General features: G+C 37.5%; 1 protein-coding gene across 1 annotated transcript in view; it reads left to right on the top strand.

Moving 5' to 3' along the window:
• PLB1 (phospholipase B1) overlaps positions 1-24,433 on the top strand; it is a 120,580-nt gene that overhangs the window by 4,993 nt on the left and 91,154 nt on the right. The window contains exons 6-16 of the mRNA XM_070949718.1: positions 2,593-2,674; positions 4,023-4,074; positions 5,656-5,730; positions 7,261-7,323; positions 8,135-8,217; positions 9,789-9,867; positions 10,421-10,525; positions 13,866-13,961; positions 16,443-16,511; positions 20,521-20,601; positions 20,797-20,863. Of these exons, the coding sequence (XP_070805819.1) occupies positions 2,593-2,674; positions 4,023-4,074; positions 5,656-5,730; positions 7,261-7,323; positions 8,135-8,217; positions 9,789-9,867; positions 10,421-10,525; positions 13,866-13,961; positions 16,443-16,511; positions 20,521-20,601; positions 20,797-20,863 (852 nt within the window). The remainder of the gene's footprint in view (positions 1-2,592; positions 2,675-4,022; positions 4,075-5,655; positions 5,731-7,260; positions 7,324-8,134; positions 8,218-9,788; positions 9,868-10,420; positions 10,526-13,865; positions 13,962-16,442; positions 16,512-20,520; positions 20,602-20,796; positions 20,864-24,433) is intronic.

Below are 24,433 nucleotides of genomic sequence, written 5' to 3'. Positions count from 1 at the left end.
TGAAACCTTAAATGTTTACCATTATTTATGTGGTGGTTTGTAGAAGCTTTTGATGACAATGAATAGATTATATAATGGAAAAGGCTGAGTGCCTGAGGTTGAGCACTTCAAACAAATATCTCTCTAGTCTTTGTTTCCAGACCTTCAGTATGGAAGAGTCATAGTCTCCCTAGAGAAATAGTTTTGCTGAAGTGTACTTTCTATGTTCAAGCCAGTGATGAAATCAAAAATTTGTTACTACTGGTTCTGTGGGTGTGGCTTGGTGGTGGGGGTAATGTGACTGGGTGGGTGTGGCCTTTTTTTTTTTTTTACTTTTAAAACCATTTTTTCTACAACCTCTTCGGCTAAGAGGTTGTAAAAAAATGCTTTTAAATGCCTCTGACGATCCAAGCTGAGTTGCCTGATCGGCAGAGGCTTTTTAAAAAACTCAGCTTGGATCATCAGAGGCATTTAAAAGAAAAATAGGGTTTTTTTCTTTTAAATGCCTCTGACGATCCCAGCTGAACCGCACGATCTTCAGAGGCTTTTTTTTTTACTTTTAAAAGCATTTTTTCCGCCGAAGAGGTTGTAGAAAAAATGCTTTTAAAAGTAAAAAAAAAGCCTCTGATGATTGTGCAGCTCAGCTGGGCATGGGGGGGGCAGGGATTTTTGCTACCGGTTTTCCGAACCACCCGCCTCCATCGCTACCGGATCAGGCGATCTGGTCCGAAACAAGAGCATTTCACCCCTGGTTCAAGCCCATTTGATCCAGTCCTGATATCAGGGGTCATGGAGAACAAGTCTTTGCTTATTTTTAAGTGACATTTGAAGAGGTATAAGAAGCATGCCATCATGTCTGTAGGAAGAGTGGCAGAACCTGAGGCCAAAGTTAAAAGAGGGGTCAGCCTAGAATCCTTTCATAGTCACAAGCAACTAAGTCCAACCTCCCTTGAATTCCATTGACCCTTATTTAAACCCAAGCAAGTATGACCTGTTAGTTGAGAAGGTTCTGATGCATAAATATGATAAGCAATAAATCAGTTTAATTGGACCTTCAAATATAACCCGATCTTTCACACCTGACATTATCTGCCATTAAATCTTCTTTTTCTCCCAGCTGAATTTGTCTGTACCTTTTAATTTTCCCTCATAATTGTTTTTATTTTATTAATTTTTGCTCACCTTTACTTTCTGTCAAATTCATCAACATTTTCATTTATATCCTTGGAAGTACTGATGAATCACACACTACCACCCCATCCCCCAATTTTGTGTTGTTTGTCAGGTAACAGTAACAGAGTTGGAAGGGACCTTGGAGGTCATCTAGTCCAACCCCCTGTTCACGCAGGAATCCTATACTAGGGATTCGAACCACTGAACTGCCCACCTTTCTGATCGACAAGTCTTAGCCACTGAACCACCATTTCTTGTAGGAAAACTTTGGTCCTTTAGTTGTGAACTCAATTTCCAACAACTCCTCCTACTGAAAAATTGTGCCCAAGATACAGCTAAATTTCATCTGCTTTACTTTAATATGATGAAGAATCAATAATTAGCACTGTGAATATGAACCAATTATACTTATTTTGTCTATTGTGCAATCTTTTTCTTTTAGCATCATTAAATAATATAAGTCTCGGTGTTAAGCCAATGTCAAAAAGCTATGCTTAGTTAAATTTGGTTAATACTAAAATGAGAGGTTATTTGAAAATTAAATGGTTGCAGACTAAGAAGGAAAGGATGACAAACTATTTCCAGAATAGTTTCATGGAAAATTACAAGGTAGTGGCCATGAAGTCTTCAGGGTTCAAATTCAACTCAAAGGAAATGTTCCTTCATTATATTACAATTACTGTGCTATGCTACGTTACGTTACGCTACGCTACGCTACGCTACACTACGCTACGCTACGCTACGCTACGCTACACTACGCTACACTACACTACACTACACTACACTACACTACACTATACTATACTATACTATACTATACTATACTATACTATACTATACTATAAACAGAGTTGGAAGGGACCTTGGAGGTCTTCTAGTCCAACCCCCTAACTGTTCTAACTGTCAGGAAATTTCTCCTTAGTTCTAGGTTGTTTCTCTCCTTGATTACTTTCCACCCATTGCTTCTTGTCCTATCCTCAGATGCTTTGGAGAATAGCTTGACTCCCTCTTCCTTGTGGCAGCCCCTGAGATATTGGAACACTGCTATCATGTCTCCCCTGGTCCTTCTTTTCATTAAACTAGACATACCCAGTTCCTGCAACCGTTCCTCATGTTTTAGCCTCCAGTCCCCTAATCATCTAAGGAATATAAGATGGCTTCCTTTGATATATTTTAGGAATCTAAGCATTTGTAGAAATTTTCTTGGTTGCTCTTCTCTGCACTCTTTCTAGTGTCTCTACATCTTTGTTACATCGTGGCGACCGAAATTATCACTAGATTATAACTAGCCATGATGAATTTCCCATTCTAGTCTTCCTTCTGTATCCTTTTTTTTAAAAAAAACATTTCCCTAATTTGTTGCCTAGTAGTTTCATTGTCATGTGTGCACAAGCAGTTCCAGAGCCTATGAATTAACTGAACCAAGTTTATGTCTTTCAGCTCTTATTAGGAAGTATAATCCTTCTGTGCAATATTACTCTCCCTTGGGAAACAGTGAGATTTTATCAAGAAATGGAACTATGTAAGTTCATTTTTTATGTACTGGGTTGCTTCTTGTTCACCTGGGTGTCATTGTTGCATTGATGAATGATGCTGTAGATGAAAATTATGCAAGAAATGAAGGGCATGTTTTTGAAATTGGAGTAATTACCTATTTATTTAATTGCTGCATTTCTCTGAAATGTTTTTGCTAGCTTTTCTTTTGGAATATTATCAGAAGCATTCTATATTAAAAAATAATCACAGGGAAGCTAATTGAACAGGAAAACCAGAAAAGCAAAGAAGTGGTTAAAATCATTAAGATGCTAAGATGTTAACTGTTAATTATTATTATTTTCATAATTAGGACTGTTAATAAAAAGGAAATTGTACAGAAAGCCCTTGATTTACAACTAGTCATTTAGCAACCGTTTGGAGTTACAACTGCCTAGGCCAGGAGTCTCCAATCTTGGCAACTTTAAGCCTGGCGGACTTAAACTCCCAGAATTCTCCAGACAGCAAAGCAAAGCTGGCTGGGGAATTCTGGGAGTTGAAGTTCTCCAGGCTTAAAGTTGCCAAGGTTGGAGACCCCTGGCCTAGGAAAAGATGCTTTAAAGCACTTCTGGCTGTCGTAAAATATCATGCTGTTGGTCCCTCCTATCCAATTACTGTCTTTTCAGAAGCTTGGCAATGGGCTTACATTTTTGGCTGGTTGCCCACAGTCATGTGATCATAATTTGTGATTTGGCAAACAAAAAATATTCAGGAGAATGGATTCATACTTACAGCTGTGTGATTTGCTTAATGATTGCCGTAAAAAAACTTGTAAAATTAGGTCAGATAAGGTGGCTGCCCCAATTTGTAACTGTCACAATTTACAACCCAAATTCCAATCCCAGTTGTGGTCATAAACTGAGGACTACCTGTAATGTTATGTAGGAATGACCTTGGGAATGTGGGAAGGGAAATCACAGCTGCATAATAGGTAGAGAAAGAGACTCATAAAGTATCCCTCTTTAGTTCTCAGTCTGTAAAGGAAATGGTGGGATATTTGTATTTTTGTAGATTCTGTTAAGGTAGCATTACAATAAAGTGGAATCATCTCATCTGGTCATATTTCCTATCTGCTCTACCTGGGAAGGCTTACATCAGTCTCACAAGTCTTAAACTACAAATATCTCACCATCCCCTTTAGTAACGTCCTTTAGACTTTCTAAATACTGCACACCCTACTCATTCTCTCTTCTCTTGGCTTCTGAAAACCTCACTTAAGAAAGGGCCATTTTGTACTTTGGAATAGCCTGGATTCTGTAGATTAAAATTAATCTTTCTAGCTCCAGAAAAAGAATATTTACCTGCTTAGCCATTTCTCTCTTTGATTTGTGACACAGTAATCTTTTGGATCAAGCAAAAGAACTTGTGGAGAGCATGAGAGAGATCCAGGTATGTATATTGTAACATGTTATAGTGCAATCTACTTATATTTATAATCTCTTGAATATTCAATGCTGGCCAAAAGCATTTTCATCCTTGCAGCATATACATCTATAAAAGCTGACATCTTTCCTGTGCATTCAGGCAATGGTTCTACCAACATTTGTTGATTTTTCATGTCATACTTGTGTGATAGGATTAACCCTAACTAATTGTAGTTCTGCTTTGGATTCTCTGGATGGAGACACTGACATTTTAAGTTTGAGTTAGGACACCAAAATGCTAAAGACACAAAGACATTGAAGACCACCAGTTAAGTTTATAATAATATCCTGTTGTCTTTTCCTTTGTCTTGCTTATAATATTGTGATGGTCAAACCTTAAAAATTAATAGATTTATACAAAATAGCAGCATTTAATCCTTGGTCCTATGAGACACATTCATATTTTCCTTTTTAATTCTGAAAATTGTTTTGATTTTTTAAAGGCCAGCTTTATTTGTCAATTATCAAGCAAGCCAAAAGACTACCTAAAATGTACTAGGATAAAAATGGATTAAAAAAAAAGTATTAGATGTATTAATATCCAGTTCTCAGATGACGGGGAATTCTGAAGACCCCTAGCTTGGTGGAAGCCATTCATATCATAGAAGTACTTTTTATGAGAAACCCCACTCTAGGTACTCCCCTCTTATTGGGGCATCATTCAACTTTTTTCATGACTGGAACTTTCAGATTAGAGTCCAAAAGGTGCTTTTTCAAGAGGCAACCGGACTTTCTGGTTTTTCTTTGAAGACGTTTTGCTTCTTATCCAAGAAGCTTCTTCAGCTCTGGGTAAGAAGCGAAACTTCTTCAAAGAAAAAACAGAAAGTCCAGTTGCCTCTTGAAAAAGCACATTTTGGACAACCATGACCTGGATGACTGAGAATCTCCATAGAGTTTCAGATTAGAGGTTTTTTTCCTTACATTGGAACAGGTGCTATCTTTACAAAGTTCATACTATGATGAATCTATTTTTTTCTGTGTTGGTTCTCCAAACAGATTTTGGTAAAATTGTGAAGAGGACGCAGTACAGCCCGTCTTTGTTATTATAACTTGAAACCTTTATCCTAGTTTAGTTCAGCTGGTAATGTGGCCTCACAAGATTGTAACAAATGTAATAAAATAAAGGAAATTAGCTATGCGGCCCAAGACAATTCCTCTTCACTCAATGTAGTCCAAGCAAGCCAAAAGCTGGCATACACCTGGTTTAGTGGTTAAGGCACCAGGCTAGAATCCAGGAGACTGAGCTCTAGTAACACCTTGGGCATGAAAGCCAACTAGGTGACTTTCGGCCAATTTAGCCCAACTCACTCACAGGATTATTGTTGAGGAAAAAATAGGTTGAGGAAAGAGTATTAGGTATGTTCACCACACTCACTTATTTATAAAAATAATAATAGTGGGATTAAAAATATTTTAAAAAATGAAACAAACTGCTTAGGATGGTTATTGTGATCTGGCCATTCAGAAATATTGAGGACAAGTGTATCAGTTGTTCCCTTTAACCTCTTCAGCTTCCTTGTGATGGCTTGTGTTCTTTCCCCTTTAGTTGTTTGACTATCAAAATGACTGGAAGCTAATCACAGTTTTTCACCTGTGTTCTTTGCAGAACTCTGACTCCCAGGTAAATAAGAGGAATGACTTATTATGACTTATAGGTAAATAAAAGGCATGATACTTGGAAAATAGACCAGGAAATTGGATTAAAGAATAAACAAATAGTGGATTTTGATGTTTCTTGGATGATGCCAGCTTTCTTTAGAATATATAAGCCATCCTGCAGTGGGCAAAAAAAAACAGGTTGGCAGTCATGACTATGTAGTCAAAGCCCCACAATGCCTGAAAAAAGGCTGGAGTTTTGATTACATGGTCATGGCTGCTATATTGACTTTTTGACCACTCCTACAAATGGCCTTTCATCTAGGCAGGGGTGGGCAAATGTGGCTCTTTTACAACCTGTGGACTTCAACTCCCAGAATTCCTGAGACAGCTGTCTCAGGAATTCTGGGAGTTGAAGACCTCAGGTTGTAAAAGAGCCACATTTGCCCACCCCTGATCTAGGCAGTGGCATCTTCAGGATCTCGCTGCTTTTGTCTGAATGATAAATGCTGCACTGCTCATATAAAATTGCAATAGTTGTAAAAATGGGTTTGGCTGTATTGCAATGCTGTCAGACTAATTTTCCTTCCCAAATTACATTTTAATTTTCCTTTAGTGGTATATTACACATAATAATTTGTATTATTAAAAATAAGTCATTTTTCTGAGAGGTAAATTTTCTCTTCTTGAAGATTTAATCAAGTATCTATAAATCAAAATGTAGTAAACATTCTTAAATATGTGTATAGTAACACTCATCTCCCACATTTTAGAAAATTCTAGGAATACCATAGTTAATCACTTAATATGGAAAAATCATTTTATTTACTCTTGCAGTCAGATAAAGTAGCAGATAAGTAGCACTGATGTCACAGTTGAAATTCAGCAACAAATGATTTTCAGCAGTATATTTGGGGTTTTTGCCTTTTTCATTTCAAAAAAATGAATAATGATGTATAAATGATATGTAAAATATATTTAAACTTATGCCTACTTGGCCCTAAATTCTTTTACATTATTCATGTTGGCCCACTTCTGATGTTCTCATTGCATTGTTGTCATGGCCTCTAAAGTACATTTTTAATTTTTTAAAAAATTGTGCCAAATCATGAATAGATTGCCCCTCTGCCTAATTTAACAAGTAAGACTTTACAGGACATTATGTAAATTCAATCATAAGCCTTGGAAAAGATATACAGTTTTTGTCTTCACAAATACAGATTAAAAATATTTTCAAAATATGATAATTTTAGCACAAGAAAAATCTAACAGAATCTTTTGCCCCAGTTGGAATTAAGATTCAATTCTAAAATTATTGAATATAGATTATTTAATGCAGGAAAGGAGATGTTTAATCCATAACCATCTTTTTATTGATTAAATTAAGAGATGGAGAATTCCCACTCTTTTCAAGACATATTTACTTGAGATTCCTTTCCACGCTGGTGAAATGACAGATACGAGAGGCAGACATTATTCTGAAATGTTTGATTTGAAGTGAAAAAAAAATGCGTTGTTGACCATTTTCTTATATAAATTGCTTTATTTTGAACAGGATATTTCCCGCCTCAACAGCATAAAGAAACTTGAAAGAGTATTGGATTTTTTATACAGAGAAGTATGAACATTTTCCCAGATTCAATAATTTTGAAACACTGAAGTTATTCATATAGACTTATGTATAGCATAGGCATATGGCTGTATCTGTGACAGCCAGTGTAATATAGAAGTTAAGGGAATATGAAAACCCAGTTCTTATAGGCATGGAAGGCAGCTGGGTGATTTTGGGCCAATAATTCTCCTTCTTTCAACCCTAGATTGAAAAGTTGAAAAATACTTATCTATTTTGGGCTAGCAAAATAGAATATGGTCTATAACTTTCAATCAAAGGACCTTCCCTTAATAAATTCCAGCTCGATCTCACACACCTTTCTCATTATACTCATACTGTACATCACCTCTGTTGTATCTAGTTTTGCCTACAGATAATTACTATTAATATTATTTTACAATCCAAAAAGCTTAGTTTCAGTTATGTACAGTTATGCCCATACATAAATGACATGTTTAACCTAGATACTCGCTTGGTCCACAATACACTAAACTCACACTAATCAAATAGGTTGGCTGTATGCAATCTGCTCAGAAACCTAACCAAGAATAATACCAAACAACCTGTGGATTGGGGTGAATTTATTTGGTAGGTTTTCAACTGATTTAAATAAATTGTATAAATATTGAGTTCTTTCATAGACTAAATCAGTATCCATTGTCTCAGTGAAACTTCTTTTAACATTCTCTTCCATCCTGAAATAGTGAGCAAAGGTGCAAGGCTACAAAAGTTTATAGAAAAGATTGTTGGTAGAAATCCTTTTCTGTAATAGGAAACTATTCAAGTAATTCATTTGGTTATTCTTCTATCACTGCAGGTTCCTAAAGTCTTTATAAATGTGGTGGATTTTACATTGCTCCCAATCCCAACTCTTTCATACATAGATCAGAATTATGTCAGGTAACCCAAATTTCTTCTATTTATAAATTGAGACATTTTTCCTCTTCCATTTTAGATATGTATTTTTTGGGGGAAATATTTATATTTTTAAACATCTTAAACATTTTAGATATGTATTGTTGTTTTCTTTATTTTTTTTCCTAGAGGTTTGTTCCAAAAATGCTCTATATGATTTGGCAATTCACTAGTCATTTAGGATTTGCTCGTAAAAGTTTTCCCTCGGGGCCATTTTGCCCATTTCTGTATTATTTGAACATGTACCATGTGTGCATGTTGATTAGCACCTGGTGGTAGTGGAGTCTTCCCTAGTGTGGTGCCTTTCTAGAATTTCCAGGCAGTTGAGGAATTCCCAGGTTAGGGATGTTTATTCTACTTTCTTAGACATGCCAAACACGTGCCAAACACATGCCAAACACGTGTAATTGTAGGCATCCAGTAGAAACCACAATGGCTTACTGTGAATCATGATATTGCATAAATGACAACTTATACAGTTTGCATGATAACGGATGATTTTCTGTAAGCTGCTGAAAGTCTGTTTGATTACAGCATGATGGAAACATATTTAATAAATGTCATTTCCCTCCTTCTGTCCCTCTGGACACTTTGCTCTGTGGTATCAGATATCGGACTAGGATTGAGTAGGTGCAGGTTCAAAGCTGCTCACAGCCATGGAAGCTTCTCCATCAAGTTAAAGCCAGTCGCTTTCTCTGCAGAGGAATATTCTTGTGCTGAAGGAAAATGAAAGGGAAGAGAACTATTTTGCTACTTTAAGTTCCTGCTTAAAGTAGCATACATAAATGGAATGGAATGAAATGGAATGTAAATGGAACACACATGTATTTGTGAAAGATTGTTTCACTTTAAACATTTTAAAATGACTGAAACAAAAGCAACAAAACATGAACCCCTATAACATATTTTCTTCTAAGCAAAAATGAGCCCTAGAACCTATAAATTGACATTGGTTGTGCATGACGATGCCATTTCTTGTGTGTACTTAATATAGCACATTGGAACATTTTTATCAATTTTGAGCATCTTGGCATTTGGGAATCTCAGAACTTTATCTGTAAATAAATACCTACATAGGAGATAATACTAACAAATGAACTTTTATTAAGTAGTTATCATGTCAGAAAATAATATCAATTTTTAAAAGAGGAAAAGTATATGCAAAATATTTTGAATCTGAAATGTTTTGAGCTTGAAGCTTCCTATTTTAAGTTAAAAACAGTTATTCAGAACTTCTTGGATGTGTTCCCATTCTGTTCCCGAACCCTGGAAGTATTCCAAATTGAACAGCTCTTTGAATAATTGATTGGAATCAATGAAACAGCACTGGAATATTTCCAAGAAGAACACATCATCCAATTTTGAGCAAGAGATAGTTTAAATTCAAAACATTTTGCACACTCCAAAGGAAAAGATAGACTAGCTGATTATGCCAAGAAACTGTCTATTGAAAATACCCATTCTACCTTTGCTAGATTTCAAGAGATTTTATGTTTTAAATGGATATTTTATGGCCTTCCATATTTTTACTTTGCTTTCCTATTGATATATTCTAGGAATATAGCTCCTAATTCATGCATTTGTTTCAAAGAGTGTTCCAAATTGGATGAGTCTGTACAGAAATGGGTGTATCAGGTGAGTAACTTACCAGGTTTAGTGAAAAGAGAATGTGCCTCCCATTGTATATTACAAATAAACAACCTGTTTTCATATCCCTTTCTCATGGTATCATCCACTTATACCAAGGAGTCTATCATGACCAGTTTGAGAGTGTTTGGAATAAGATTGTCACCAGATCACCATCAGTTGCCAAACTGATGAAATGATGAAATCTGCTGCTAAATATGTCTGATTAATTAGAGTTGGAAGAACATCACTGGGATGTCCTCATTTCTGAAATGCCTCCAGGATACGGAAAGTCTAGTGTGAAATCCAATGGTTTTATTAGGCTTATGTTTTTCTTAAGAAAATGGATTTATGTGAAACGTTTCATAGCTACTAGGGCATTTTTAATGGTTATTAAGGAATAGAATATTTTCCCTCTTTCATTTATATTTTAACTATGTAGTTTTATTATTCAGATTTATTAGGCACGATAAATAGGTTTTATTTAAATTGGGGAGAAATGTGTATATTGCACTCAATTCTCTGTAGTTTTAAAAAAAGCTCTTTTTATCCCTTCCTATAGGATGCTTTGGAAAAGCTACTGGCATCTAAAAAGTATGACCTGAGGAGAGATTTCACTGCAGGTCTCCAAATTTCATTTGAAGAAGTAAATATGCCACTCACAACAGTAAGAATTGCAAGTTTCTTATTCTTTCTGGGCAGGGGTGAAATCTAAAATTTTTTGCTACCGGTTCTGTGGGCGTGGCTTAATTAGTGGGCGAGGCTTGGTGGTAAGGTGACTGGGTGGGCGTGGCCAAGTCAATGTCACTTCTTTGCCCTTTTTTAACCTACAAAACACAACACAACACAACTGGCTCATCCATAATATAAAAGCAGCTGTGCTAGACTCAAAATGGCCCCGCAACAAGCAGGAACCTCACACAGCCACAAAAAGCCCAAAAAAACAACTTTCACACTTTACACACACACAACATAACACAACACAACTGGCTCACCCACAATGTAAAAACAGCTGTGCTAGACCCAAAATGGCCCCTGCAACAAGCAGGAACCTCACACAGCCACAAAAAACCCAAAAAACCAACTTTCACACTTTACACACACAAAATTCCACATAAGCTTTGTGAGATTTTGTGTATTTGTGTAGTTAGAATGAAACACTACAGAAACACACTAAATCTCAGAAAGCTGCACAAATATTATTTTATTTTAATTTATTTTTATATAAAAGCAGCTAAATTTAAAACTTCCTAAACTTTAAATGGCTAGGTCTGAAAAAGGAACAACTAAAAAAAACCGCAATTAACTATTTAATTTTAAAGCTCCCAAAGGGGAAAAAAACTTATCCAATAGAACAGGGGTCTCCAACCTTGGCAACTTTAGGACTTGTGGACTTCAGCTCCCAGAATTCCTCAGCCAGCTTTGCTGGGAGTTGAAGTCTACAAGTCTAGGCAGGCAGGAAGAGCTGCTCACCTATGAGCTTGATTGCAGGCAGTAAGATTCAGTTGCTTGCTGATGCATGGATTGCGATCATCATGCGATCAGCAGCTAAGGTAAGCAAGCTGGAGGCTGGGGGGGGGGAGAGAAAAAAAGAAACTTTTTTTCTTTTACATGGCTCTGGCGATCCAAGCTGAGTTGCCTGATTAGCAGGCAACTCAGCAGGGATGTCAGAGCTTGGCTGGTCAGAGCCATTTAAAAGGAAAAAAAGGCTCTGATGATCGTGGGGCTCAGCTGGGCATGGGGGGCGGGGGCAGGGATTTTTGCTAACGGTTCTCCGAACTGCCGCCGCCATCGCTACCTACTTGTCCGAGCCGGTCCGAACCGGGAGCATTTCACCTGTTTCTGGGCCTTTTTCTTTTTCTTTCTTTTTCTTCTTTTCTTCATTTTCTTCCTTGTTCTCTCCCTCCCTCCCTCCCTCCCTCCCTCCCTCCCTCCCTCTCTCTCTGTGTTTGAATCAGGCATTGATTCCTGGCAACTGCAGTTTTCTTGGTAGGATTTCAGAAGTGATTTGCCATTGCCACTTTCTAGGGCTGAGAGAGTAGGACTGGCCCAAGGTCATCCAGCAGGCGTTGTACCTAAGGTTAGACTAGAGCCAGTGGTGGTATTCAGCAGGTTCTGACCAGTTCTGGAGAACCGGTAGTGGAAATTTTCAGTAGTTCAGAGAACTGGTAAATACCACCTCTGATTGGCCCCACCCCCATCTATTCTCTGCCTCCCGAGTCCCAGCTGATTGGGAGGGAATGGGGATTTTGCAGTAACCTTCCCCTGGAGTGGGGAGGGAATGGAGATTTTACAGTATCCTTCCCCTGCCATGCCCACTAAGCCATGACATGCCACGCCCACCAAGCCACACCCACAGAACCAGTAGTAAAAAAATTTGAATCCCACCACTGACTAGAACTCACAATCTCCCAGTTTCAAGCCTGGTGCATTAATCACTATATCTTAACCCTAAACCATTCCTCCTATCTCCCTCTCTCTGTGTGAGCACAGCAGTCAGCAAATGGGGTATAAAAGGTGAGGGTTTTCTCTCCCTTTCCTCTATCTCTGCAGTAGCTGCCATCTTTACATTTAGTGCCCTGCCTTGCACCTTTCTGCTGCCTGCCTGGTCTTGCCACAGCTCCTGTTCAGGAGGCTAGGCTCATCTAGGAAGAAAGTGAGTGGAGCAGGCATTAAGAAACAGTATGGCTAGCACAGTGGTGGGATTAAAAAATGTTAACTACTGGTTCTGTGGCCATAGCTTGATGGGCGTGGCATGGCTTGGTGGGCTTGGCAGGGAAAGGATACTATAAAATCTGTTTTCCCTCCCCAATCCAGGGGAAGGTTACTGGAAAATCCCCATTTCCTCCTGATCAGCTGGGACTCGGGAGGCAGAGAATAGATGGGGTCAGGGGCAGTCAGAGGTGGTATTTACCGGTTCTCCAAACTACTCAAAATTTCCACTACCGGTTCTCCAGAACTGGTCGGAACCTGCTGAAACCCACCTCTGGGCTAGCAGCTGATTGGCAGAGCACAGGGAAGGGGTAGTGTGGAGAGGGCCTCTACCAAGCCTCCCTTTTCTAGCAACCAGTGCAGTTATACTGCTACTACTGCTTGAAGACACTATGGTCCTGGTCTTCTGCAGACCAACTGTACTACTTATGAACATCTATTCTTGTTTCAGGTCAGAGGACTTAGGGTTGGAAAGTTAGATTTACCATCAGGACAGACTTTGGAATTTGTCAGACATGGATAGTCAAATGTTATTCTATAGGGTCCAATTCCTCAACCCTAGGAATTGAGTTCTTGGACCTTTGCCTTTTAGAGCAATAGCAATAGGCACTTAAACTTATATACCACTTCATAGTGCTTTACAGCCCTCTAAGTGTCAGCATATTGTCCCTAATAATCTGGGTCCTCATTTTATTGACCTCAGAAGGATGGAAAGGTGAGTCAACATTGAGTTGGTCAGGATCATTTATAGAGAACTCTATACATAGTTTTAGGAGCTATAGCACTCACCTACAAGAAGATTTGGAAAGAAGATCATGAATTCTAGGTGTCAAGTTGTCAAAACTTCGCTGGGAGCAGAATAGACATGAATATTGAAACCTTTTATCACTGCAAAAAAATTAACAACTAAAAAGCTAAAAGTGACATTGATTCTCCATATGATGGACTGAAAAGCTTCCCTTTTCCACATAAACAATTATGCAGATACATGGAATTTTCATTGGAGGATTGTTTATAAATTAAACATAGTCATTTTCCTATTTTTCTATTGTTAAGAAAGATAATTTACATGTTAGTAATTTAATTGTACAATGCAAAACACATATAGGATATGTATAGGATAAGTGTATAATTTATGTAGTTATGTAATACATATGACATGTTTGTGATATTTTTTTTAAATGTGTGTTTAATATATAATTATACAAGCAAAATGTACATCAAGTAGTTGGGTTGTTTTAAAATTTAAATGCAAAAATATTATTCAGTTCTCTTCATTCTTAATTATGTTGCAGGTCAATCATGATATTGATTATTCAAAAAAGGAGGCACTACTGAAAAACTCAGGGGAAGAAATTGCTGCTGTAGGAATAGAACTTTGGAACAATATGGTAAGAGGCATGAAAATATATGGAAGACTTTACAGTGTTTTTCATTCTAAGGAAAAGCTGCAGTAGGAATGGGTATAGCCCTTTTTTCATGATGAGGCTTTGAGATAGTGACTAATCAGAGGCATATCGTCATGACTAAGCAAGAATTTGAATTCAGATGACCATAAAGCAAATCTGTCATTCTGACTACCTCCTTAGGTAAAACTTCTTCAGCCTGGCTTCTTTGCAATGCATTGACTTTCAGTTCAACAGCCTCATAAAACAGATATCAGTGACTTCTGCTATAAACGATGAGCTCTAACTTTCTTTTGGATGTGGACGTCCTTCACTTTAATGACCCCATTTATCTGATATGGTAGGACAAAAGTTAAATCCTTGAATCAAGGTTGCAATCTTGGATGACAAGAGCTGCACTTAGTTATCTTGATCGATCTCTCTTTTATCCATAAACACACATAATGATGTCAAAGTTCTTGTCTCAGCCCTCCATTTATTGCAAGTCAGATGCCCTGATAAGGGAACAAAGGGTGGTATCCTAGATTATTAAATTTGATTTGCTTTTTTAAAAAAAAATAAAAATCATGACACTTGAATTCTAATTTAAAATCTGACTTACATACCTGTATTACTTGAGCTGGAAAACAAAATCTCCCTCTCCCCTTTTTTAAAGCCCAATTAAAAAGTTTGCAATCTACCTGTTCCAGTATTTTAAAAGAAAGGCTTTATTGCTAAACTATAAACTCCACATTTCCCAAGTGGGAAAATTTCCATCTTTTGCTCAACTTTCCCTTTTAAGCCACGTCCCATTCTTCTTTTCACAATTCTGCAAAGTTTCCCAATGAGCATCTCTCTGGGTGTTTCTGTATTAATGGCTGCAAATGGTATTATTCAAAAGATACTGCACAGCTGTCCCATCTGTTGTTAACACAATTATTGTGGTAGGAGAAAAGCCATCAACAGAGTTTCAGAAATATCTGAAAAATATGGCTTGAAGCTTAACACCTCAAAAACCAAGATCATGGTCATCAGCAAACAACCCATTAATTTACCACTGATAAATTTGGAAGGAATACCATTAGAAAAAGTTGAAAGGATCACGTACCTCAGTTTTAATTTACATGAAAGCTGGGACATGATCAGTGAAGTAAAGACAAGGATAGAGAAAGCTTGAACAGCATTCTTCAAAATGAAAAAGATCTTCTGCAGTCACAACATAAGCCTAAGACTGAAAATCAGGCTTGTCAGATGTTACATCTTTCCTATCCTGCTATATGGAGTAGAGAGTTGGTCTCTGACAGAAAACCACTTGAAGAAACTAGAAGCATTTGAAATGTGGATTTACAGACGGCTGTTACGTATAAACTGGGTTAACAAAATCACAAATGAGGAGGTGATAAGCTGCCTGGCAAAGCAAAGGGAAATAAAGCCATTAAAAAGTGAAAGTTAGAGTATTTTGGACAGGTGATACGACACCCAGAAAAATAAGCATCCTTCACTTAATCCTCCAGGGAAAAATTGAAGGCAAACGAGGCCCAGGCAGAAGAAGAACATCATGGCTTCAAAACCTAAGGGACTGGTTTGGACAAAACTCAGCAGCACTTTTTCATACGGCTGTTGACAAAAATAGGATTGCCAACATGATCGCCAACGTCTGATGATTGACATGGCACAAGAAGAAGAAGAAGGAGAAAAGCCAGGGAAGCAGTATGGAAATAAGGAAAGCAGTTGCTAGATGAAGACATTGTCCACAACATGCTACAAATGAGGCAAATTTTACAGGTCTTGAGGCTAGCCTTGAACAATTCTGAAACAAGAGGCAGAACGCTACTTTAACATGGCCTAACAACTGTTGTGCTTCACTATCCAGGTTCTCTTATTACCAGAAGAAATGATCAGAGGGTTCTCCCTCCCCCCACTTTTATGTACTGTAGTTTGCAAGGGTGTAATCCATACAAGTGAAATGTCTGATACTGCCAGAATTAAAAGAAGGAAAAAAACCATAAGAAAGATGAGCTTATCAGGTCAGCATCTCTAACAAGGAGGCTTGATGCTGCAGAGAAAATACTCCATAAGAAATAAAAATAACAGAAAAACTGAATCCTTGTAAATCCTTGTAGGCAGCTTGTTTTTCCTTAGTTATTTATTAAATTTCATTTACTTATTTATTACATTTTTACACCACCAGCCCCGAGGGACAAATGTCTTGTTCTATGAATATAATAGAGGGGAAAAAAAGGAAATTATTTTATATCTCTCTATATTAGTGGTTCTTAAACTGGGGTTAACATTCATTCATGTTAGGACCAGTTTAGTCAAGTGCTTCAACTAAGAAACACCTATTGCTTGTAACTTCTGCACTCAGAAGCAAGACTATTGCCCTTGTAGTAGGCTTACAAGTCAATCCTGCAAAGGAATAACTGGAGGACTGATCAACTGAGCAAACCTCACCTATGGTTTTCTTTCTATTTTTTTAAATTTTAGTTGACTCCAGCTGGTCAGAAGAAGCCCTATTACTTCAGAGAAGTACCTGATCCAAAGTGTCCTTCTGAGGTAGGAGAACAATATTTTCTACACACACCTTTAATATTATCTCTTTTTCCAGAGAAATACTTTCTCTCACTGAAGTGGGCAAAATGTGTGGCTCTCTGGTTGTTGGTAAACTACAATGTCTTGTAACTCCAACTAAGATGACTATTGGAAAGGCTATTTGATGTTTCTGTTTCAGCAGCACTTACAAGATTGGTTTCCACCCTTGCTTCAAATCAAGATTTATATCTAATATCTCCCAGATTGTGGATAATAGAAATTATTCTCCAACCCACCTGATAGCCATAAGTTCAGGAAAGCTGGTTAAAGAAATTTAATGCAGGCTTTAAAATCTGCATTATTTTTACATATTGCAGATAATGTCAGATTGCCCAGGGTTACCCTGTAGTAAGATGGGTGGCCAATATATTTTACAAATAAATAAAATAAAAATAAAATGTTAGAAGAATTTATTATCTGTAAATTTCTGTAGGCCCAATATGTATACCCAAAGTGATATACAGATAAGATTTTGTTTCTTTCCCCATTTCACAGTACACTATTCACTAAAAAGTATCACAATGCGCTCATAAAACATGTAGCAAAATGTGTTATAAATGTATATTTAGAGGCTTAAAAAAAGGTAAATCTGAATAGATTTGCATGTAATTTTAGTGCATTTTAGTGCACTTTTTAAATAAAAATCTAGGTTAAGACAAAAACAGAACAAAATGGACAAAACACAACCCCCCTCAAAGAGAGATGCATCTCTAAATTATGAGTACCTATTCTGTAACATAATTTCCTTTTTGGAACAAATAAATTGGTACATTGCATCCTTTGACCAGCATGACTTAATAACTCTGCAGTATAGTCCAAAAGCTAATAAACAGTTATAATTAATCCTAAGGGTTCAAGAAAAGCAATAATTTTCAAGAAATATACCCCTTGTTGGGGAGCAATAACAAGAGAAAGGCGTTATGTTTAAATCTTGATCCCATTTTTTTCAGAAACATCTGATTGGCCATCGTATCACTGTGGTGATACGATGCTGCCTTGTTCTGTGAAAAAAACCCATAGCAACCATTTTGAGCATAACAGTTCTGGAGCCATTTTGGACTAACAATCCTCTCCAGATAGTCCTCAATTTACAACCACAATTGAGCCAAAATTTCTGTTGCTAAGAGAGATAGTTGTCAAGTGCGTTTTGGCCCATTTTACGATCTTTCTTGCCACAGTTTTTAAGTGAATCACTGTTAAGTTGTCAAGTTAGTAACACAGTTGTTAAGTGGCTTTCCCATTGACTTGCTTGTCAGAAGGTCACAAAAGGTGACCACATGACCCCATCTCATTTCAGCTGTCATAAATATGAATCAGTTGCCAATCAGTATCTGAATTTTGATCATGCGGCCATGGGCATGCTGCAAGGGTCTTGAGTGTGAAAAGTGATTATAAATCAGTGCCATTGATACTTCAAACAGTCACTAAAGCCATGGTTGTAAGCTGAAGACTACCAGCAGTGATACAACAATGCCAGGTCCCCTCTGTCTTTGCACTTTGTTCTGTTTTGTGTCAGGCTGATGTTTTACACTACAGAAAAAAACCCAGGTAGGGTTGGTTAATCATGACCTGAAGGTGAGACAAGGCCAGCATCTCTGGGGCATGGGGTAGAATTGGGGCTGTTTGGTTATTCTAGTCATGTTGTAAATAGCTAATGAAACAGGGTGGCAATCATTACTAAGTGTTGTGATGAACAAACCTTCCAGAAGAGGAGCAATGAATTCCAAAGTCTAATTCAGGACAACTGAACTTTAATGTCGTGTCATTAAACACTGCAAGAACCCAAATTTTGGCACCCGAGGTTGTAGCAATTTCATTTAAACAAAAAACATTTTGTATGAGAACATAGGAAGTTAGGCAATAGCCTGCCTTCCCCAGATTTTAAGTTTATTTATTTGTCAAGCATATATAAGATTACAGGTAAAAAGTACAGGTAAAAAGTATCTACAATAACTGGCAGGATTCTTCAGTGTTTCAGTCAGAACTTTTCCAGCTTCCAAAGAGATCCTGAGTTCTTCCTGTGCAGACCATATACTTTACAATTGAGCTTTGCTTCTCTCCAGTCATTATGGTCAGAATGGCAGCAACTGAATAGACAGGAAAAGCATGTTCCAGACTCATATCGGTGGGCTTTCAAATGGTGGGCTTTCAAGGACATTTATTCATCAACAGGCATCACTTCTTCATGGTATTAGTGTGCCATTGAAAATGGAAGAAAGATCTTTTAAGCTCAGCTGTGCTTCCCGGTTAATGTATATTTTACATTTGCTAATCAATTCAAGGAAGAACAAAACTGTAGCCTGATTGTGTCTGAAAATTTATTATAGTTGTTTGTTTTAGCAAATGTGTCTTCTAGGGATGGTGTTCTTCTTTAAAAAAATAGAATAATAACGCAATAAAATAGAAACAAACTTACACAATTTTATTAGCACAATAAAATTACAAATTCGAGATTCCACATGATAAAAATGAAAGGCTGAGTCAAAGTATTAAATATGAAGCTCTAAGCTCAGACATGGAATAAAATAGCAATTAAGCCACTAATGGTAGATTAAATGGCAAAGAGCTGAAATGATAAGCTTAGCTTGTCAAAACACACCTTGAATTTCCCGGTGGGAAGGGTTCCACAATCACAGGACCATGAGCAAGAAGCATTTTCTCTAAAAGTCTTCCCTCTGAGCTTTGAAATGAAGGAGGTCACCTGAGAAATTACCTCCTTGCATGACTGTTGTGCTTCAGCATGCACAAGAAGCACATACGGGTAGTTTTTGACTTACTGCCACAATTGAGCCCAACATTTCTATTGCTAAGTAAGACAGCTGTTAAGTGAGTTTTGCCCCATTTTGCAACCTTTCTTGCCACAGTTGTTAAGTGGATCACTGCAGTTGTTAAATTAGTAACATTTTTTTTCTGTGCCTTTGTAACTTTGGTCAACAAACGAATGGTTATAAGTCAAGGACTATCTGTACTGAAATCTAACCCATAAAGAGCTTTAGAGATCTAAACTACCACTTAGGCAATGCTTGGAAATAAACCAAGTGACACTACAAGTCACAGTGGATATTATGATAGAGCACTTGATGCCAGTTAAAATCTTGCTATCAGATTCTGCATTCTTAGGGGCAGGTCAAATTTGTCAGCTTTCAATTTCCAAACATTTGGGATGCTCAAAAGTTGAGACATGCCTTGGGGATTGTAAATATATTTTGGTTACTTTAATATAATTTAGATGTGCTTGGTAAGTAACTACATAAATATCATAACTTTTTAACATTTTGTTTGTTGCGTTAGCCATAATTCCTACTTATTCTGAGAAAGAGATGGGCAATACGTAATTTGATAAACAAACTGACAAAATATTCCTACTATAGCCTTGTGTACAAAGCCTGCTGACAAGTCAAAGAAATCAGCAGCTGCACTTTCAGTCTCTTTCTGAGAAATAATAATCCTGTAATAGGGTAACCAGCCTCTTTTATAGCCAGATTCAAGAAGAAACTCCATTTCATTCAAGAAAGTTTAGTTGACAATACATCTTGCATAAAAAGTCCACAAGGGTAATTTCAGTTACAATTGCATTTTGATTACAATTTAGCAATTTTTCCTAATCTATATGAACTACTCTATTTCACAGGTAAGGCAAAGAATTGTGGTTTGGGGAGTTACATGTTAAGAGAAGAATTCTCTGTGTTATATTATACCCATCTGAGTTTTATATGGCATGCCCTGTCCCTTCCAAAGTGCATCTCTTCTGTGTCTGGGTTCCTCTTACTGACCAGTAGCCCTGACTTTCTCAAAGATCTTGGTCATCCATGGAGGAGTCAGATTGTAATATACTTCTAGTACTTGAACCTCTCTCTGTGGATTGACCATAGAGATTTTCCATCAGTTGAAAAGATTGTTCTCATGACTTCATCTCTGGTGCCAAATGATTACCGTACTTATTTTAACTGCTTTCCCTATCTTATCTTTTCAGAAGTACCCGTACATCTTCACATACAGGAATAGTAATTACTCACCTTTTCCTGTGGTGTCAAGGACTGAAGCACAGCCTCAAGTATGGAAAACATTGGTTGCACAATATTTTATTATTACTGATTGGAGATGAAAGGAGGTTTGGCACAACATGTTTCATGCCTCATTCTTTCCTAAGAAGGAACTCTACTTCTCCTATCTGTTCAACACATTCATCTTTCCCAGTACTGGAATACTGGAGACTGTGTACAATTCATTGTTCTGTGTCTCTTTTCAGAAAATGAACCTTGGAACTATTATTCCATGTTCTGACCGTAACCCCTCTAACACAGTTCCTGTCTCAGGTACATATTCTGTTTATGCAATTATTTTAGTCTGCAAGGTCGGGAATTTCTCAATATTTATTAAGACAAAGATGGGGATCTTAGTTAGTTCCATCACTGTTATTCTTTCTTCTAGCATTTCTTTATATTGTTCTGATATTTTAATTAAGTCAGATTTCTCCAGGTAGGTTTGTACCTCTTCCTCGGAAATCAAACTTAGCAGAATTATAAGCAAAAATACAAGGTCTTTTGATAGACTTTATAAGATGGAACTTATTCAGCGTACAGAGGAATGAATATGAATACTTTCTATAATAAAGAATAGTTGTACTGAGGATGGGAGATTTTTAAAAAATGTTTATTTCATTTATATTCCCACTGCAATCAGTAGTAAATATCTGTATTTTAACATAAAATCTATTGGCCCTTAAATAACCTGAAAATATATAATGATGATTTGAGTTTCATTGAAATAGACATGTTGGATCTCCATCCGTCCAACAATTGGATTATCTTTTTTCTTTATCAAATGCTCATTGAGAAAATGTGATCTCCAGCATAGGGCACTCATCAAAACTTGATATTTAATATGAGAACAAGGATATGAATATATATATATATATGCTTAAAATTTAATACTACATTCAGATAAATCTCTGCTCCTGATGGAACAAGGAGGATAGAAAATTGAGTGCATAATATCATTACAGATCACATTTAATATTGCAATGAGTTTACTGAGCATTGAGGCTCACATTTTAAGAGCATAATCATAGGTGATTCCTGTAGAAAAGGCATACAGAGGATTATCAGCCTGAGTTACATTGGTGTTTTTCAACCCTGGGGCAACTTTAAGATGTGTGGACTTCAACTCCCAGAATTCTAGCCATGTTCTTTAGTTCTGGGAGTTGAAATCCACACTTCTTAAAGTTGCCAAGGTTGAGAAATGCCTTCCATAAATCTATTTGTAGGATAGATTTATAGTTGTGTGAATCTAATAAAAGTATTTATGTCTAACATTATCACAGTAGACCAGACCATCAAGTATGAAGATAAATCCTTGATGGCGAAAGATAATGGGAGTTGTAGTCCAGAGATAGCACATTAGGGAAGGTTTCTTTATTAAAAAGAGAATGATCAATTATAATACTTCAGTTCACATAGAACAGTATATGGTAGATATAAATGTTTTTCTACAATATTATACTAAAATAGTAGTTCTGTGCTGAACAATGGGTCAGAAGGAAGAAGGAACAGCATTAACTGCTCTTCTAGTTTTGTTCTTGGTGAAAAAGAACTTTCACTTGGTGAAGATACTATCAGGTTGATGCATTTCTAGACTTCTTTGATACCACAACATTGTACCAGACAGAGTCACATGATTGAGTAGAGTGGCTGTGGAAATTGAATAAATGAATAAATTGAATAGAGTCAAGACAGAGTCAATGATTTTTTTTATTTTTTTTTTGCTATCTGTGGAACATTTGAAAGCACAATAAAGCTAATAAGGTTCAATTTTTAAGACAAGCAGTAGTGATTTCAGGCCTTTCAAAGTAGCTGGAAGACTTTGGGGCTGATTTTTTGCAGGGATTGCAAGTAACGGCAGGAATATACAGTCATGGCCGTAAATGTTGGCACCCCTGAAATTTTTCCAGAAAATGATGTATTTCTCACAGAAAAGTATTGCAGTAACACGTTTTGCTATACACATGTTTATTCCCTTTGTGTGTATTGGAACAAAACCAAAGAAGGGAGGAAAAAAAGCAAATTGGACATAATGTCACACAAAACTCTAAAAATGGGCTGGACAAAATCATTGGCACCCTTTACTTAATATTTGGTTGCACACCCTTTGGAATAAATAACTGAAATCAGTCGCTTCCGATAACCATCAATAAGCTTCTTACACCTCTCACCCGGAATTTTGGACCACTCTTCCTTTGCAAACTGCTCCAGGTCTCTCTTATTGGAAGGGTGCCTCTTCCCAACAGCAATTTTAAGATCTCTCCACAGGTGTTCAATGGGATTGAGATCTGGACTCATTGCTGGCCACTTCAGAACTCTCCAGCGCTTTGTTGCCATCCATTTCTGGGTGCTTTTTGACATATGTTTGAGGTCATTGTCCTGCTGGAAGACCCAAGATCTCTGACACAAACCCAGCTTTCTGACACTGGGCTCTACAGTGCAACCCAAAATCCGTTGGTAGATTTCATGATGCCTTGCACACATTCAAGGCACCCAGTGCCAGAGGCAGCAAAACAACCCCAAAACATCAGTGAACCTCCACCATATTTCACTGTAGGTACTGTGTTCTTTTCTTTGTAGGCCTCATTCCATTTGCGGTAAACAGTAGAATGATGTGCTTTACCAAAAAGCTCTATCTTGGTCTCATCTGTCCACAAGACGTTTGCCCAGAAGGATTTTGGCTTACTCAAGTACATGTTGGCAAACTGTAGTCTGGCTTTTTTATGTCTCTGTGTCAGCAGTGGGGTCCTCCTGGGTCTCTGCTATAGCGTTTCATTTCATTTAAATGATCTATCGATGGATAGTTCACGCTGACACTGATGCTCCCTGAGCCTGCAGGACAGCTTGAATTGCTTTGGAATTTGTTTGGGGCTGCTTATCCACCATCTGGACTATCCCGCGTTGGCACCTTTCATCAATTTTTCTCTTCTGTCCATGCCCAGGGAGATTAGCTACAGTGCCATGGGTTGCAAACTTCTTGATAATGTTGCGCACTGTGGACAAAGGCAAATCTAGATCTCTGGAGATGGACTTGTAACCTTGAGATTGGTGATATTTTTCCACAATTTTGGTTCTCAAGTCCTCAGACAGTTCTCTTCTCCTCTTTCTGTTGTCCATGCTTAGTGTGGCACACACAGACACACAATGCAAAGACTAAGTGAACTTCTCTCCTTTTTATCTGCTTTCAGGTGTGAGTTTTATATTGCCCACACCTGTTACTTGCCCCAGGTGAGTTTAAAGGAGCATCACGTGCTTGAAACAATCTTATTTATCCACAATTTTGAAAGGGTGCCAATGATTTTGTCCAGCCCATTTTTGGAGTTTTGTGTGACATTATGTCCAATTTGCTTTTATTCCTCCCTTTTTTGGTTTTGTTCCAATACACACAAAGGGAATAAACATGTGTATAGGAAAACATGTATTACTGCAATACTTTTCTGTGAGAAATACTTATTTTCTGGAAAAATTTCAGGGGTGCCAACATTTATGGCCATGACTGTATACATACATACCAGTAATGGGTTGCTACCGGTTCTCCCTGGTTTGGGAGAGCCGATAGTGGAAATCTTCATAGGAGAGTGAACCGGTTCACTCTGAACTTCAGTTGGGCCCTCCCCCCACCGCCACGGGCTATACCTACCTTTATTTCTTTTGTTTTTTGGTCAGCTGTAAGGCGCGGCAGAGTGAATTGCCATGCCTCAGGTGGTTTTTTACTCAATGTGCTTGCGCAAAGCACAGGTTTGGCACGAGTGCGAGTGAAGCAAGCATACATGCGGTGATTGCGCGCAAAGCACATGCGCGATGTGAACCGGTGGTAAAACTGATTAGAACCCACCACTGATACAT

The sequence above is a fragment of the Pituophis catenifer genome, unplaced genomic scaffold (genome assembly GCF_029215685.1).
Source record: "Pituophis catenifer annectens isolate HBS135680 unplaced genomic scaffold, rPitCat1.0.hap2 SCAF_1, whole genome shotgun sequence".
Lineage (NCBI taxonomy): Eukaryota > Metazoa > Chordata > Lepidosauria > Squamata > Colubridae > Pituophis > Pituophis catenifer.
The sequence above is the reverse complement of the archived record's forward strand: the minus strand, read 5'-3'. Positions and strand labels throughout refer to the sequence as shown.